Genomic DNA, 14783 nt, shown 5'->3' on the forward strand with positions numbered 1-14783 from the left:
AATATAATAATAATATATGCCATTTAGCAGACGCTTTTATCCAAAGCGACTTACAGTCATGTGTGCATACATTCTACGTATGGGTGGTCCCGGGAATCGAACTCACTACCCTGGCGTTACAAGCGCCATGCTCTACCAACTGTGCTACAGAAGGACCACCAGCTCTGACTGCGCTGAACAGACAGGAGACTCCGGTAGCGCAGGAGAGGAGAAAGGTTCTGACAGCGCTGGAGAGGCGGGAGACTCCGACAGCTGCAGGAGAGGCGAGGCGCACTGTAGGCCTGATGCGTGGTGCTGGCACTGGTGGTACTGGGCCGAGGACACGCACAGGAAGCCTGGTGCGGGGAGCTGCTACCGGAGGGCTGGGGTGTGGAGGTGGTACTGGATAGACCGGACCGTGCAGGCGCACTGCGGCGAGGTGGAATAGCCCGCACTGGGCTATGTAGGCGAACCGGAGACACCGAGCGCAAGGCTGGTGCCATGTAATCCGGCCCAAGGAGATGCACTGGGGACCAGATGTGTAGAGCCGGCTTCATGGCATTTGGCTCGACGCTCAATCTAGCCCCGCCGATACGCGGAGCTGAAATATACCGCACCGGGCTATGCACCCGCATATACCGCACCGGGCTATGCACCCGCACTGGGGACACCGTGCACACCACTGCATAACACGGTGCCTGCCCGGTCTCTCTAGCCCCCTGGTAAGCACAGGGAGTTTGCGCAGGTCTCCTACCTGGCGTAGCCATACTCCCTGTAAGCCTCCCCCCAATACATTTTTGGGGCTGATTCCCGGGCTTCCATCCACGTCGCCGTGCTGCCTCCTCATACCAGCGCCTCTCCGCTTTCCCGCCTCTAGTTCCTCCTTGGGGCGGCGATATTCACCAGGCTGAGCCCAGGGAACTTTTCCGTCCAGTTTTTCCTCCCATGTCCAATTCTCCAAGTGGTGCAGCCTCTCCCACTGCAGCTGCTTCTGTTGCCTCTCCTGTGGCTCCTGCCTGTTAACACGCTGCTCGGTACGTGTATGGTGGGTGATTCTGTAACGGCGTTCTTCGTTTGTCGAAAGAGAGTCGGACCGAAATGCAGTGTGGTTGTTACTCATGTCTTTAATGAATGAAATGACGATACATGAAAATAACGTAATATACAAAAACAACAAAACGGAACGTGAAACCTAATTACAGCCTATCTGGTGAACACTACACAGAGACAGGAACAGTCACCCACGAAATACACAGTGAAACCCCGGCAACCTAAATACGGTTCCCAATCAGAGACAACGAGAATCACCTGACTCTGATTGAGAACCGCCTCAGGCAGCCAAGCCTATACAACACCCCTACTCAGCCGCAATCCCAATAACTACAAAAACCCCAATACGACAATACAATAAACCCATGTCACACCCTGGCCTGAACAAATAATTAAAGCAAACACAAAATACTAAGACCAAGGCGTAACAGCCACTGCAATTTTATAAATGCAGACAGACAATTTGTTCCTACGACATAGTTGGATATTTTTGTATCGGTAAAATTAATTATGTGAGAAATGTCGTTCGAAATGCCTTTATGCGCAAATATTGAAATAATAACCATCATATTTAAGTCAACTTGGAGTCATGCAATGATATGTTGTGTGGTCCTCCCACTCGGGAAAGCATGCAGTTTTTTATTGGGGCGGCAGGTAGCCTAGGGGCGGCAGGTAGCCTAGGGGCGGCTGATAGCCTAGGGGCGGCAGATAGCCTAGTGGTTAGAGTGTTAAGCCAGTAACCGAAAGGTTGCTAAATTGAAACCCCGAGCTGACAAGGTAAAAAGCTGTTGTTCTGTCCCTGAACAAGGCAGTTAACCCACTGTTCCTAGGCCGTCATTGTAAATAAGAATTTGTTCTTAACTGACTTGCCTAGTTAAATAAAAAGAATAAAAATGTGTCTACAGATGAAATAAGTTATGATGAACTTCACAGGGTGGTGAATGTGCAATATGTACATTTTACCTCGACTCACCGGTGCCCCCGCACATTGACTCTGTACCGGTACCCCCCTGTATATAGTCTTGCTATTGTTATTTTACTGCTGCTCTTTAATTACTTGTTACTTTTATTTCTTATTCTTATCCATATTTTTTAAAACTGCGCTGTTGGTTAGGGGCTCGTAAGTTAGGGACTCGTAAGTAAGAATTTCAGTAAGATCTACACCTGTTGTGTTCGGTGCATTTGACTAATACAATTTGATGTGATTTCATTTGATTTGATGCTCCTTACCAATAAATAATGGGAGTCTTATTCTGGTGACATGGATAACGATGCTTGACAAATACAAATAATATCGCTCTTCTCCATAATAATCTCATAATGTAGGTAGCCTACCTGCACTGTATCTGCCAGCTGTTGGCTAGAGAACGTGTGCCAAGACCAGAGTGGGCACGTTTGCTGTATAATGCAACAGTTTTTGTGAGAAAACCATCAGTAGAGTTGAAAATGCTCTGGAAATCACTTAACTTGTATTTTTCATTTGGTACATGGGAATTTAATTTAATGGCAAAAGTTATTATTATGTGAACTATGTCATCACTAACTGCAACATTTCAGTGTGATGGAAGCACATCTCTGGTGGAAATATTTGCATATTGTTTTATGCAGATTTTAGAATATTTGCATGAAAATCTGTCGCAAATTGGATGGAAACCTAGCTAGTAGTGTTATACTATGCTATTATATTTGGTTATATTATGTAGAATACTAGTTAATCATTGTGTGAACTTCCAAGACATTGATTCAGCTTTGATCTAACTTTACTAAACAAACACCATTTGGAGAAGTGGTGGAGTCACCGATGCTCTGGCAACACTACATCCCTGCAGTCTGTTGCACTGAATGAGCAAGTGAAGCGCACCTAGCCTACTTTTTTACCTCACAGAAAAGTTGGGGATGCAGAAATGAGAGTCCACGTGTCTGTTTTATGAAAAAGTTGCAGAAAATATGTTGAATGAGCAACTAATGAGCATGGAGAGCCTCACAAGTTTGACTAAATTACCTCACATCAGTCAGTCTAATATGGCTATTTACTTACTTTTTGTGGTAAGCCTAACTGTACTTTCCAAGTTTAGGTGGAATTTAGCTCGAAAGGATTTTATAAATACGATTAGTTGAAGATAGGCCTATGACATTGGCCTACGTCTCATCTTAGCACTGTGCAGAATATTAGATCTCAACAACGAGTGTTTAACATTATCAATAGGTTTAGGCTACACTGAGAAGGTGCGCAACTTTCACTGGGTACGGGGGGGGGACATGTCCACATTCTGAAATCCCCCCAGTTTAATAATTGGAATGTGATACAAAACGAGGCAACGGTGTGCTTTAGGGCCCTGCTGACGCCTCCGAGCGGCCGGGTAGGATGTTTGGAGTGTTTATCCGGCTGAAAATAAATAACAATAAAAATAATAATATGCCCCCCCCCCACTTCTAAAACCAAAGTTGCACCCCTGACACTGAGTATACCAAACATTAGGAACACCTTCCTAATATTGAGTTGAACCCCCCACCCCCCTTTTGCCCTCAGCACATCCTCAATTCATTGAGGTATGAACTCTACAAGGTTTCCAAAGTGTTCCACAGGGATGCTGGCCCATGTTGACTCCAATGCTTCACACAGTTGTCAAGATGGCTGGATGTCCTTTGACTGGTGGACCATTCTTGATACACGGAAAATGGTTATGCTTGAAAAACGCAGCAGCGTTGCAGTTCGTGACACAAACTGTTGTACCTGGCACCTACTACCATACCCCGTTCAAATCCTTTTGGTTTGACCATTCACCTTCTGAATGGCACACAAACACAATCCATGTCTCAATTATTTCAAGACTTGAAAATACTTCTTTAACCTGTCGCCTCCCCTTCATCTCCACTGATTGAAGTGGATTTAACAAGTGACATCAATAAGGGATAATAGCTTTCATCTGGATTCACCTGATCCGTCTAAATCATGGAAAGAACAGGTGTTCTTAATGTTTGGTATACTAAGTGTGTATCTTTTCATAAGCGCAACATGACTTCAAGAGACAGGTTGGAAATGTTGACTGAAATACAGGACAAATCAACCTTTTTTTCTAAATGAGTGGTGTTTGAATTTGTTGACAAAATGGGGGACATGATGGTTTGGTTTCAGGACGTGGGACAAAATGCGTAACTGTCCCACACAATCCGGGACATGTGGTCACCCTAGGTGCAATGTGGAGCACATATCCTCATTCAAAAACATCTTTAAAATATCACTATATAGTTTTCTATAACATGGCAAATCACCACCTGCCTTTAAAACAGTTCCCTTCGGAACTAAGCGTTTCTGTGTGTTTTGTGTCTTTGTCTCTTTGCAGGTCTGGCAGTTCACCAGATTATTACAATCACTGTGTCTCTCATTATGGTCATCGCAGCCTTGATAACTACACTTGTCCTTAAAAACTGGTAGGAAAGATTCCTTTACTTTGCAACTACTTCCCGACACACAATACACCACTTTTGAAATGCCAATGAAGTGGTACAAGGTATGATTTTATGTTTGTTTTTTGTCTTTGGTACGTGTTTTTGTAGCTGTGCACAGTCGGGGAATGGCCGTCACAGTAGCCATCAGCGGAAGATCCACCAGCAGGAGGAGAGCTGTCAGAACCTGACCGACTTCACCCCTGCCCGCGTGCCCAGCAAGGTGGACATCTTCACCGCCTACAACGACAGCCTGCAGTGCTCGCACGAGTGTGTGCGCACCGCCGTGCCCGTCTACACGGACGAGATGATCCAGCAGACCCCTATATACAAGACCACCTACAATGGAAATAGGTATGTCGGCTTTAAATTGCTCTTGGCTCTCGGCTTCTGGGTCAGTTCAAGTGCTTCCCTCTCACTGTTGAGTTAGTTATGAGTTTTTCCTGGTAAAATTACATATTTGGGAAAAAAGTCCTGGCCCTATCTTTGGGAAATGGTGTAAATCCCTCTTGTATGTAATACCCTTGTTAAAACCAAGTATAGTGTTATAAATAATTGGAATTACATTTAAAAGGGGATTGAATTGCAATACTGTTAATGCATTTCTTTTGAATAAATATTTATTTAATGTACAAGTGAATAGGTTGGTTTACTTTAAGGTTTAAGTTTTGACCACTAAGGTAGTCAATGGGAGAGTTGACCTGGTTAACAGGAGGCCTGGGAAAGAAAGAGAGGGGTTGGAAAGAAAGAAAGAAAGAAAGATGGAGAGACATGATCAGTGCTGGTGAAGAAAAACTAGAAAGAAGACTATAAAATAGAACAAACCCCATACCTACTGAGTTTGGAAGGGAAATGTTTATTTTATAAGAGTATTATTATTTTGTTAAGAAAAACTTAGTAGAGACTGAAGCTACCGTCTCATCGTGGAGGTATTTGACAGCCTCGTGGTTAGCCTAGCAACGTGCGAGACCTGGAGAGAATTGCTTGTGGAAGATTAACGAGTTCATGTTTCCATGGGATATCTGTTGCTGCTAAGGAGCACTGTCTGCATTGATAGCTGTGCTTGCTGGGGATATTGTGAGGACATCTGCTCGGAACTGCCATACTTCACTGAGGAAATATCTAGGAGTAGTGAGTAACCACAACGGTGGGGTGCTTCGGGACTTTATGTCTGTCTTCATTTTTGTTGAGCTCCAACGCGTGCCAACGGGTTTAAGCAAGCTTGCAAGTAATTTGGACATGGGTTATGCACGACTCATTGGGGTTTATTATTTTTTATTTATTTTTATGTGGTACATTGAAAATGTGATAATACAGATCTTGAAACGTATGTCTGTTGCATTGGAGTCATTTACCGTTTCGGTTTCATGTAATGCATGGGTAAGCATGTCCTTATATAATAACACAAATCTATAATCATTCTATCTGAAGTTAATACCCTAGTTGTCATCACCCTAGATATTTTACAATAGGGATTCTTATTGGACATGTCCTTCTCACCTAATATCCCATGCTGTTGAGATATTCTAAGTAAGGTAATATCGTGAGAGTCAAAATCGAGCCTGGTGAGAGGGTCAAATGTAACTGGTATGGTTTCCTTTCCAAAGTACCTCTATAAGAGTGTGTCCTGGACTTAGTTGATGAGTAACTATCAGGTTCTCACTGTCTTTTTGTCTCAATCCTTTGTCCTACAGACCTTCTCCCACTGAAAGGCAGCTGATTCCTGTGGCCTTTGTGTCAGAGAAGTGGTTTGAGATCTCCTGCTGACCAGTTGAAGTCTTTTTTACATCACGTGGGTGGAATAGACTTCCTGTATTTATGCTCTGGTGAGTACCACTTTTCCCCCTTGGTCCCTGGGTGATTTTGTCCCAGGGACCAACTTGGCATATGGTTGTTATTTCATAGATGATTTTTCATAAACTGCCTTGCTAAATGCAATTTAAATGGCAAGATCACCAAAGGTCATTCATTCGCTATTATAATTCAAAATGTTCATTAGAAGTTTAGGCTTGATTATGTTTGATTCATTCCTTTCGACAACCTAGTGTGTCATTATTTGCCTTTATGAAACATATATTAAGCATTTATGAAGTTGCAGCCCTCATTCATGTGGTCAGTACAATATTGTTTGAATGTTTTGTTATGGGAAAGGGGCATCACGATAGGCTGGACTGCCTCCATTTGAAATTCAAAGCGTGAAAGTTAAACACATGCTCCGGCCCAGAGTGTGGCTGAAATACCAGGGGGCCACACGTCTGTTATTGACCCAGATTCAGAAAGGAATAGAAAGCCTGCAGGTACCATAGAATAAGGAAGAGGCCCAAAACCATTGTATCTATGCAAACATTGGTCTTAGAGAAAGAACCCAAACGCCCCAGTTCTTCCTTCCAGCACGGCAGTCTTAAAAGACATGGAGAGCCATGGTAGTTCGATGAGCATATACTATGTATTGCAGTGTGGGTGCATTGTGACATGGTACTTACAACTGGGAGTTATGGCACATATTTTGCTCCAACTACTGCTTCAAACCTATTGATTTTCTACAGATATTTTGACAATTTTAATGAAGTATGTCATGATTTTTCTCCACAGGACACTTTGGTAAACTTTTCCAACCATGAGAAAGAAGTGACTCAAACAATGGCCAATTTTGTAAGATAGTGGGAACTCTCTCTCTGGACACTGATGAAGATATTTATTTTTCTAAAAATTATGACAAACCGAGCAGCCATACCGCTGCCACTTCATATTATTATCCAGAGACCTGTGGTAGTTTAGATATGTAGTTAAGAGTTAATGTGTAGCTATATTACTGGATGTGCAGGAGAAGACCATTGACGTCAGCAACACCTTGAAGAAGACTAGCTGCCTTGGAGAGCTAGGAGACTCTGAGACGCTGCTCACAGTGGAAGAAACTGAGCTGTATTACTGAACAATGTGCCAATAATGCCACTATGTGCCACAATCTGTACAGAAGGAACTTTCAACAACAATTTATGGACAACTAAAATATTGCTATATTAACTCTGTATCAAACCAACTCCATCTTTTTTTTAAAGAAAAGTGAAGAAAAAAAATGTTATAAGTATTTGAATATCTTTTCTGACGTAGTTTTAAGAATTGTGTTGCAAAGTCCCAAAAATGTTTATTATATGAAGCACTATTCATTGAGGCCAAGAAGAAAAAAAAAGAATAATGGTAAATGCTTTATCCAACACTTACATTTAAGGCATTGTTTAAGGTCCCATTTTAAAACCAGAATAGTCTGTCTATTTTTATACATAAAAAGAGGTCAGTCACAACCCAAGCAGTGCAGTTCCCATGCCACACAATGTTTGGACTGTTAATGACGTGCCGCTGTCCAATCAGATATTAAAGCAAAGGGGATGATTTCAAAACACGTATCGAATCCAAGCCCAGATTAATTCCCCATTCGGTATGACCTATTTCTCAGTGGTTTTTGATTGTGCTTACTACATTTCTTCAAAACTTCTGTCTCGATGGCTGTTCGAACAGTGCATACCCTATATCCTGTTGTGGTCAGTTCAATCTGAATGGTTATCCAGATAGCTAAGGCAAATAGAGAGGATTAGCAGTATGTTTACATATACACTGCCTCAGGTCATGTCTAATATATAAGTCTTCATTTCCTCTTCCATCCCAAGCATTATTCACAAGTGATAAGACATGATAAGTTACTATGAGTGGTGGTAGGATATGAGCAGTACTGCACAAGGGTGTCAATTTAGAATTAACTTGTAAGAATATAATTATTTTAATTCTACAATTACGGTTAGTAAGAAATATTGAATATCTCCTCTCAACTACAGTGCGTTCGGAAAGTATTCAGACCCCTTAACTTTTTCCACATTTTGTTAGGTTACAGCCTTATTCTAAAATGGATTTTTATCGCCCCTCCTCAATCTACACACAATTATGACAAAGCAAAAACAGGTTTTTGGACATTTTCGCAAATGTATTAAAATAAACAACTGAAATATGACATTTCCATAAGTATTCAGACCATTTACTCAGTACTTTGTTGAAGCACCTTTGGCAGCGATTACAGTCTCAAGTCTTCTTGGTTATGACTCTACAAGCTTGGCACACCTGTATTGGGGAGTTTCTCAGATTCTGCAGATCCTCTCAAGGTCTGTCAAGTTGGATGGGGAGTGTTGCTGCACACCTATATTCAGGTCTCTCCAGAGATGTTTGATCGGGTTCAAGTCCGGGCTCTGGCTAGGCCACTCAAGGACTTTCAGAGACTTGTCCCAAAGCCACTCCAGTGCTGTCTTGGCTGTGTGCTTAGGGTTGTTGTCCTGTTGGAAGGTGAACCTTCACCCAAGTCTGAGGTTCTGAGCGCTCTGGAGCAGGTTTTCAACATTGATCTCTCTGTACTTTGCTCCATTCATCTTTCCCTCGATCCTGGCTAGTCTCCCAGTCCCTGCCTCTGAAAAACATCCCCACAGTATGATGCTGCCACCACCATGCTTCACCGTAGGAATTGTGCCAGATCTACTCCAGAAGTGATGCTTGGGATTCAGGGTTGGTTTTATCAGACCAGAGAATCTTGTTTCTCAGGTGCCTTTTGGCAAACTCCAAGCTGGCTGTCATGTGCCTTTTACTGAGGAGTGGCATCCGTCTGGCCACTCTACCATAAAGGCCTGACTGTGGAGTGCTGCAGAGATGGTTGTCCTTCTATAAGGTTCTCCCATCTCCACAGAGGAACTCTGGTGCTCAAGTTGTAGAAACATCTCAAGGATGATCAATGTTAACAGGATGTACCTGAGCTCAATTTTGAGTATTTTAGTAAAGGATCTGAATACTTAATACATTTGCAAAAATGTATTTAAAAAACTCATCATTATAGGGTAATGTGTTTAGATTTGAGATTTTTTTAAATTAATTTTAGAATAAGGCTGTAAAGTAACAAAAGGTAGAAAAAGTGAATGTGCTGTACCTAATTATTCAGGGATTATATATTAAAATAACTAAGGTTCAGATATGTATTTTGGGGGAATTGTAATACTTTTTTTGTGTTGTATTTATCAAGCACATGCTAATTGAAATTATAATTGGAATGATAATATTAACATCTCCTCACACAGGAGATTTATAAAGGTGTGTGACGTATTTACAATTGGAAGTAGTCTTTTCTATACCATAATGTCAGAAATGCATGCAATCAAGAAATTGATATGTGCACATCCCCCTCCAGCAATTAAAAAAAGGTATCCCTTCAAATTAAGTCCAAATTAGCTGTATATCTTGCACTGTGAATGCAGTCACAACCATGTATAATAATGTTCCTCCCTAAACCTCACCTCTACTGTATGAAGGAATACAATCTCAGCTCTTTCATGCCAAGTGCTGTACAGGAATGTACTTTCCTGGTGCTTGGGGGTTGCTCATGGATGTGTGCTTGTGGAATATCAGTGTGTTTGCCTTGTCAAAACCTCCAGCATCATCAATGAGATGCAGAACCAGCCAATCAAAAACAATAAGTCTGGGCCACATGTAATACATTAATTAATTAATTGATAAGTTAATTCAATTCCATATTTGGTAAGTCAGGACACTTGGACGATGCAAAAAATCTTTCATTACACTAGTGGGTTGGTAGAAAGCACAAAAAACAACAACACTCGATTGCAATTATTTTGTGTGGAACGCAATATGTACAGATGTAAAGATGGACTGGATTCTGTCCTGGGTTGAGATCTGCACTTACTCATGAAGACAAACAAGATTCAGGCTTCTGCTATTATGTGCCCTGAGCTCAAGGCAGAAGTAGACCTTTAGTATAGGTCTGAGATGAGTTAGCCTAAATCACTAAATCATATGTTTATGCACCTGGAGGGGTAAAGAACTGACCTTGGATCAGAGGCTGCGGTGCATTATTGACTCCAAGTACACTATTCTCTCCCCTCACACACCAAAACACCATGAATGACAATGCCAATTTGGCCCAACATGTACGTTGAGGTTGAGTTACGTCAACATAACATATATTTTTGGAATGAAGAGTGTTATCCTGATAGTCAGAGGGTTACTAAATTACTGTATATTATACATGTGTAAATGTATTTTATATATATTTGCTTCTATTTGTGTACAGGTGTGTTCTATTTTTAAAGACCTGTCCCTTTTTGGGAAAGGTTCAGCTAGGTCGGGGATAGTGTCTTTGTTTACATGTGTAACTACAGTATTTCTTTCACAACACAAACTAACATTGTGCCAAGCTTCCTACCTGCACTTTCAAGCAGTACTTGTATTATATATTTAGCTAACTAATACAATACTTAAATAGAAGCTGCAATATTTTAAATACTGATAAAGGATTTGGGTTGTGAAAGGTTACAGAGCTACCGTCCATGAGAATCTACACAGACGTGAGAAGTTATTTTGATTGTATACTAGGCTGAGATCAGAATGCTGCTGCCTTGGGTTTGGTTGGTAAACAATGTGCAATTATCAAATGCTGACACACCATTTTCATAGGAATTCTATTTGCTTCTGGAAATATGATTAGTCATGGTGAAAAGGGAAGTAATGTTAACCCAATAATAATTGGAATGAGAGAAAGTCAGACACTGAAACTGAGTTTCTATTTAAAGAATTTGTGTTGTAATATTTACTACATGTAACTACTCTAGAGATCTAGACGTGTTATTTTTCTCTTTAAAGGCAGGGGAAACTATTAGACCTATGACCCCAATATTATTAAGCATGAGCTGAAGTTATAGATACATTATCAGAAAGAAAACAAAGATTAAGGGTTCAATGGGTTTTTAGTGTAAATATTTCACTCCCCTTTCATGGTAAACCACTCATTGATGCAATGGTAACACTGGCAAGATTGAAAAAAAGGACACCTGCTGATGCATATGCAGAGAACAAGTACATTGTTTAATGCTTGTACTGAAATGTATCGGGTATGTAATTATGTCTATCTTTCATATGATGATGACTGAAATACCGCTAATTGTTTTCCACAAAATTCTCCCCTCTCATGAACATCTTTGGATATTTTTGCCTCAATATTCTGAAGGAAGTTTGAGACATCATAGGAATATCAGTGGCACAATTCCTTTCATGTGAAAGGTTCCTCGAGTGCTGTCTACAAGCCTCAGATGTTCGTATATGCTCTCAATCAATTATCAAAACGTCATATTACATTGTCCTGAATGCACATTTCTTAAATTCCTGATATACTGTGAAATTGTTACATGTGAAAGCCTTGCACCTTGCAACATTAATATCATAACTCTCTCAAGTGTCTTGAAATATGAATGGTAATACGCCCATAGGACTTCAAAATGTAGTGTGTACTAACCTTTCTTTAGGGTCGTCACTTGAGTACCTAAACTAGCACTGGAATGGCAAAGGAAATGTAACTTGACATAAGCCACTCACAGGATTTCAGTTCTTCCCTCAGTGTGAAATATCAATGCCAACTACAATAACTATGATTCTCTGCTCAATCTGTTATGAAGAATATGATGCACTGAACCAGACCTCTGCTGTCGTTCACTAACGTGTTCACAGTACACTCTTCCTTCCTCCACATTTGACCTGATACCTTGTATCGGTGTTTCAAGAAAGTTGTTTGAGGTTATCAATTCTTGTGGCAGGTGAAAATCAGGAAACACGAAAGAACATACCTAGCTCATGCAAAACCTATTCATTTTTCACAATGTGTAACACTAAGTTATCCTTTTAGGCAACTTGGACATACATTAACATGACTATTTTATGTCATTGTTGATTTCACAGTTTGCCCACTTGACTGTGAAGATGACTTGTGTATACTCTGAATGGGAGGGGGAGTAAGATCAGAGAAATATGAAGTTGACACCAAAGACTGAACACCTTTTGTGAACAAACAAATGTCTACATAAGAGACATATCTGCTCCAGCTGTGTCTTCAGTGATCCCTGACACTAACGGTACAGAATGTCCCCAATGTGTCACCTATGACAAACAAACTGTCAATTAACAAAAGGATGCAGTCAGTCAGTGCCATCAGCAAGAGGAAAGCAGATGTCACACACATATTGGGCAGTATTTCGCTTCATGTCAATATCGTATTGAATATTAGTTGTATGCCTGACGTATGCCTGACGTCTCAATGGCCCAAGAGGCCTTTTCTATCTATGAGATATGATGAACACTCCAGAACTAAAATAATCAATCTGTCTTGTTTCTCAGTCTAATCACAGGCCAGGGGGTTCAGACTTAAAGTATTTCAATATGGCACTATACTGATGGGGGAAGACATGTTATCATAATGAACATTGTGACTGATTGATATCATTAAAATTCTTCTGGCCACAGGCTCGTTTCGGCACAGGGGTGTTACGGATACTCCTAGTTGTTCTGAAATACTTAGAGAAAGGGAATAAATACGGTGTCTGGGTTGTTTTGGGGTGCATATTTTTGCATTACACACACTGCTTCCCTCATCATGTTATTATGACTTCAAGTATTGTGCGCTTAACCTCTATCTAAAGTGGAGGGCTCCGATTCTCCTTCCAGATCATGTTTTTATTTTTCTATTCATAAGAGCTATTGTACTGACCAGTGCTTATCAATAGTGTCAATGACTTGAACTATCATTTAATGACGTCACCGTTTCCTATACGGCCATTTTGGGTTGAGCGGAGTCTGGTTACATGAAACGCATCTGCCTATGAGCATAGCTATATGCCACTGCACAAAAAAGGGCCTCGGACTGACATTCAGTATGACGCCTTGAAAATGGAGTGTATATTGATCTGGACTGGTTTAACGTTGATATTTGAGATAGCACGACTCAATCGATACATGGTTATCACTGGACAGGTCATCAGAATGGAACAGAGTCAGTCCTGATAGCGAGGCATTGCCTCAGCATTGCCTTGTCACTCTCTCAGAGAAGACGAAGCCAAGCCGATATATGTCTGGGAGATATTGGGAAGAGGTTTCTTCAGGTATTGAAATCATTCACAAAGCTAAACGATAGACACACACATACACCTGACCGAGACGACATATTTTTCTTTCTGGTGTTTTTTTTCAGACGGCGCTACACAACAACAATTTGTTCAGAGAAACAATCACAAGAATCCATACTACTATTACTACTACACAGAACTGACTGAAGTCTTGTTGCCATAACAACTGAAAATTTGTACTTTGTGACTCTTAAACTTTTATATTTGTGTTTAATATATCAACGAGTACCTATGTTAATTTTGTATAAGATCTATGAATATAGTACACACATACACACATACGCACACAGAAGGACTGTACTATAAACAGTAAGTTTCTGTGTCAGCTAAATGTTGTATACTTTTATTTTGTGTCTTATGGATCACATCTCTCTTCTTTTTGTAGGTATTGGTAACGTTTGAATTTCCAGGTGATTTTGATTTGGTTACTCTTGTACTTCTAAGCTCTGTATTTGCAAGCACTGTAAATGCGATTCTCATTGGATTCGTCCTCTGTACATTTAGTACTCTGATGTTGCTATTAATAAAATTTCAAACACAACAGACTGTCTGCCTAAAGTCATGCTGGGGAGTTTGTCTAATAATTATAGGTGTAGATTTAGGGGAAACAACACAAATTAACAAATAAACAATTTGAATATGACCCAGCTAACAATGAGGAATCCGCCCAGAAGCGTCCCTCTTCCGGGGGGCCGGAACTGATTGAATCGGCCCGGAATCGGTTGTTGGACTCGGCCTGGAATCAAGACTGCCCAGAATCGGCCCAAGTATATCGGGCCATTTCCGTCGGGTCTACCGGAATTCAGCCAACTTTGCTGGCATTTTACCAGAATCCCCCAAGAAGCTGCCCGATGCAAATTTAAATGAATGTATACAAAATTACCCGATTTAGTAATTTTAAATATTGCAATTTTATACAAATTATAGCCATCCACAAAAAAAACATCTTGTGTCAGAGGAAACACTATACACCTGGTGACCGTGTCAGCATGCATGCGCCTGGCCCGCCACAGCACGATGGGATAAAGCCAGCCCCGGCCGGCCAAACCTTCCCCTAACTCAGGCCAATTGTGCGTCGCCTCATGGGTCTCCCGGTGGTGGCCGGCACGGGTCTCAAACCAGCATCTGTAGCAACGCAGTTTGCACTGTGACGCAGTGTCTTAGACCACTGTGCCACTCAGGAGGCTTCATCCACAATGAAAAGACTAAAATACTACGCAGAATTCTTAAAGACTTTAATTTAAATGTTTATTTTTTTTTTTATCACAGAAACAATGAGAAAATATGGAAAAATAAATAATGAAATGTTAA

General features: G+C 41.0%; 1 protein-coding gene across 1 annotated transcript in view; it reads left to right on the forward strand.

The window, feature by feature from the left end:
* The window catches only part of ajap1 (adherens junctions associated protein 1), an 83082-nt gene extending 69069 nt beyond the window's left edge, over positions 1-14013 (forward strand). Inside the window, exons 3-6 of the mRNA XM_035737968.2 lie at positions 4374-4461; positions 4588-4830; positions 6171-6302; positions 7069-14013. Coding sequence (XP_035593861.1) covers positions 4374-4461; positions 4588-4830; positions 6171-6243 — 404 coding nt within the window. The 3' untranslated portion in view covers positions 6244-6302; positions 7069-14013. The remainder of the gene's footprint in view (positions 1-4373; positions 4462-4587; positions 4831-6170; positions 6303-7068) is intronic.
* The last annotated feature ends 770 nt before the right edge of the window (positions 14014-14783 follow it).

Source organism: Oncorhynchus keta, chromosome 27 (genome assembly GCF_023373465.1).
Source record: "Oncorhynchus keta strain PuntledgeMale-10-30-2019 chromosome 27, Oket_V2, whole genome shotgun sequence".
NCBI lineage: Eukaryota > Metazoa > Chordata > Actinopteri > Salmoniformes > Salmonidae > Oncorhynchus > Oncorhynchus keta.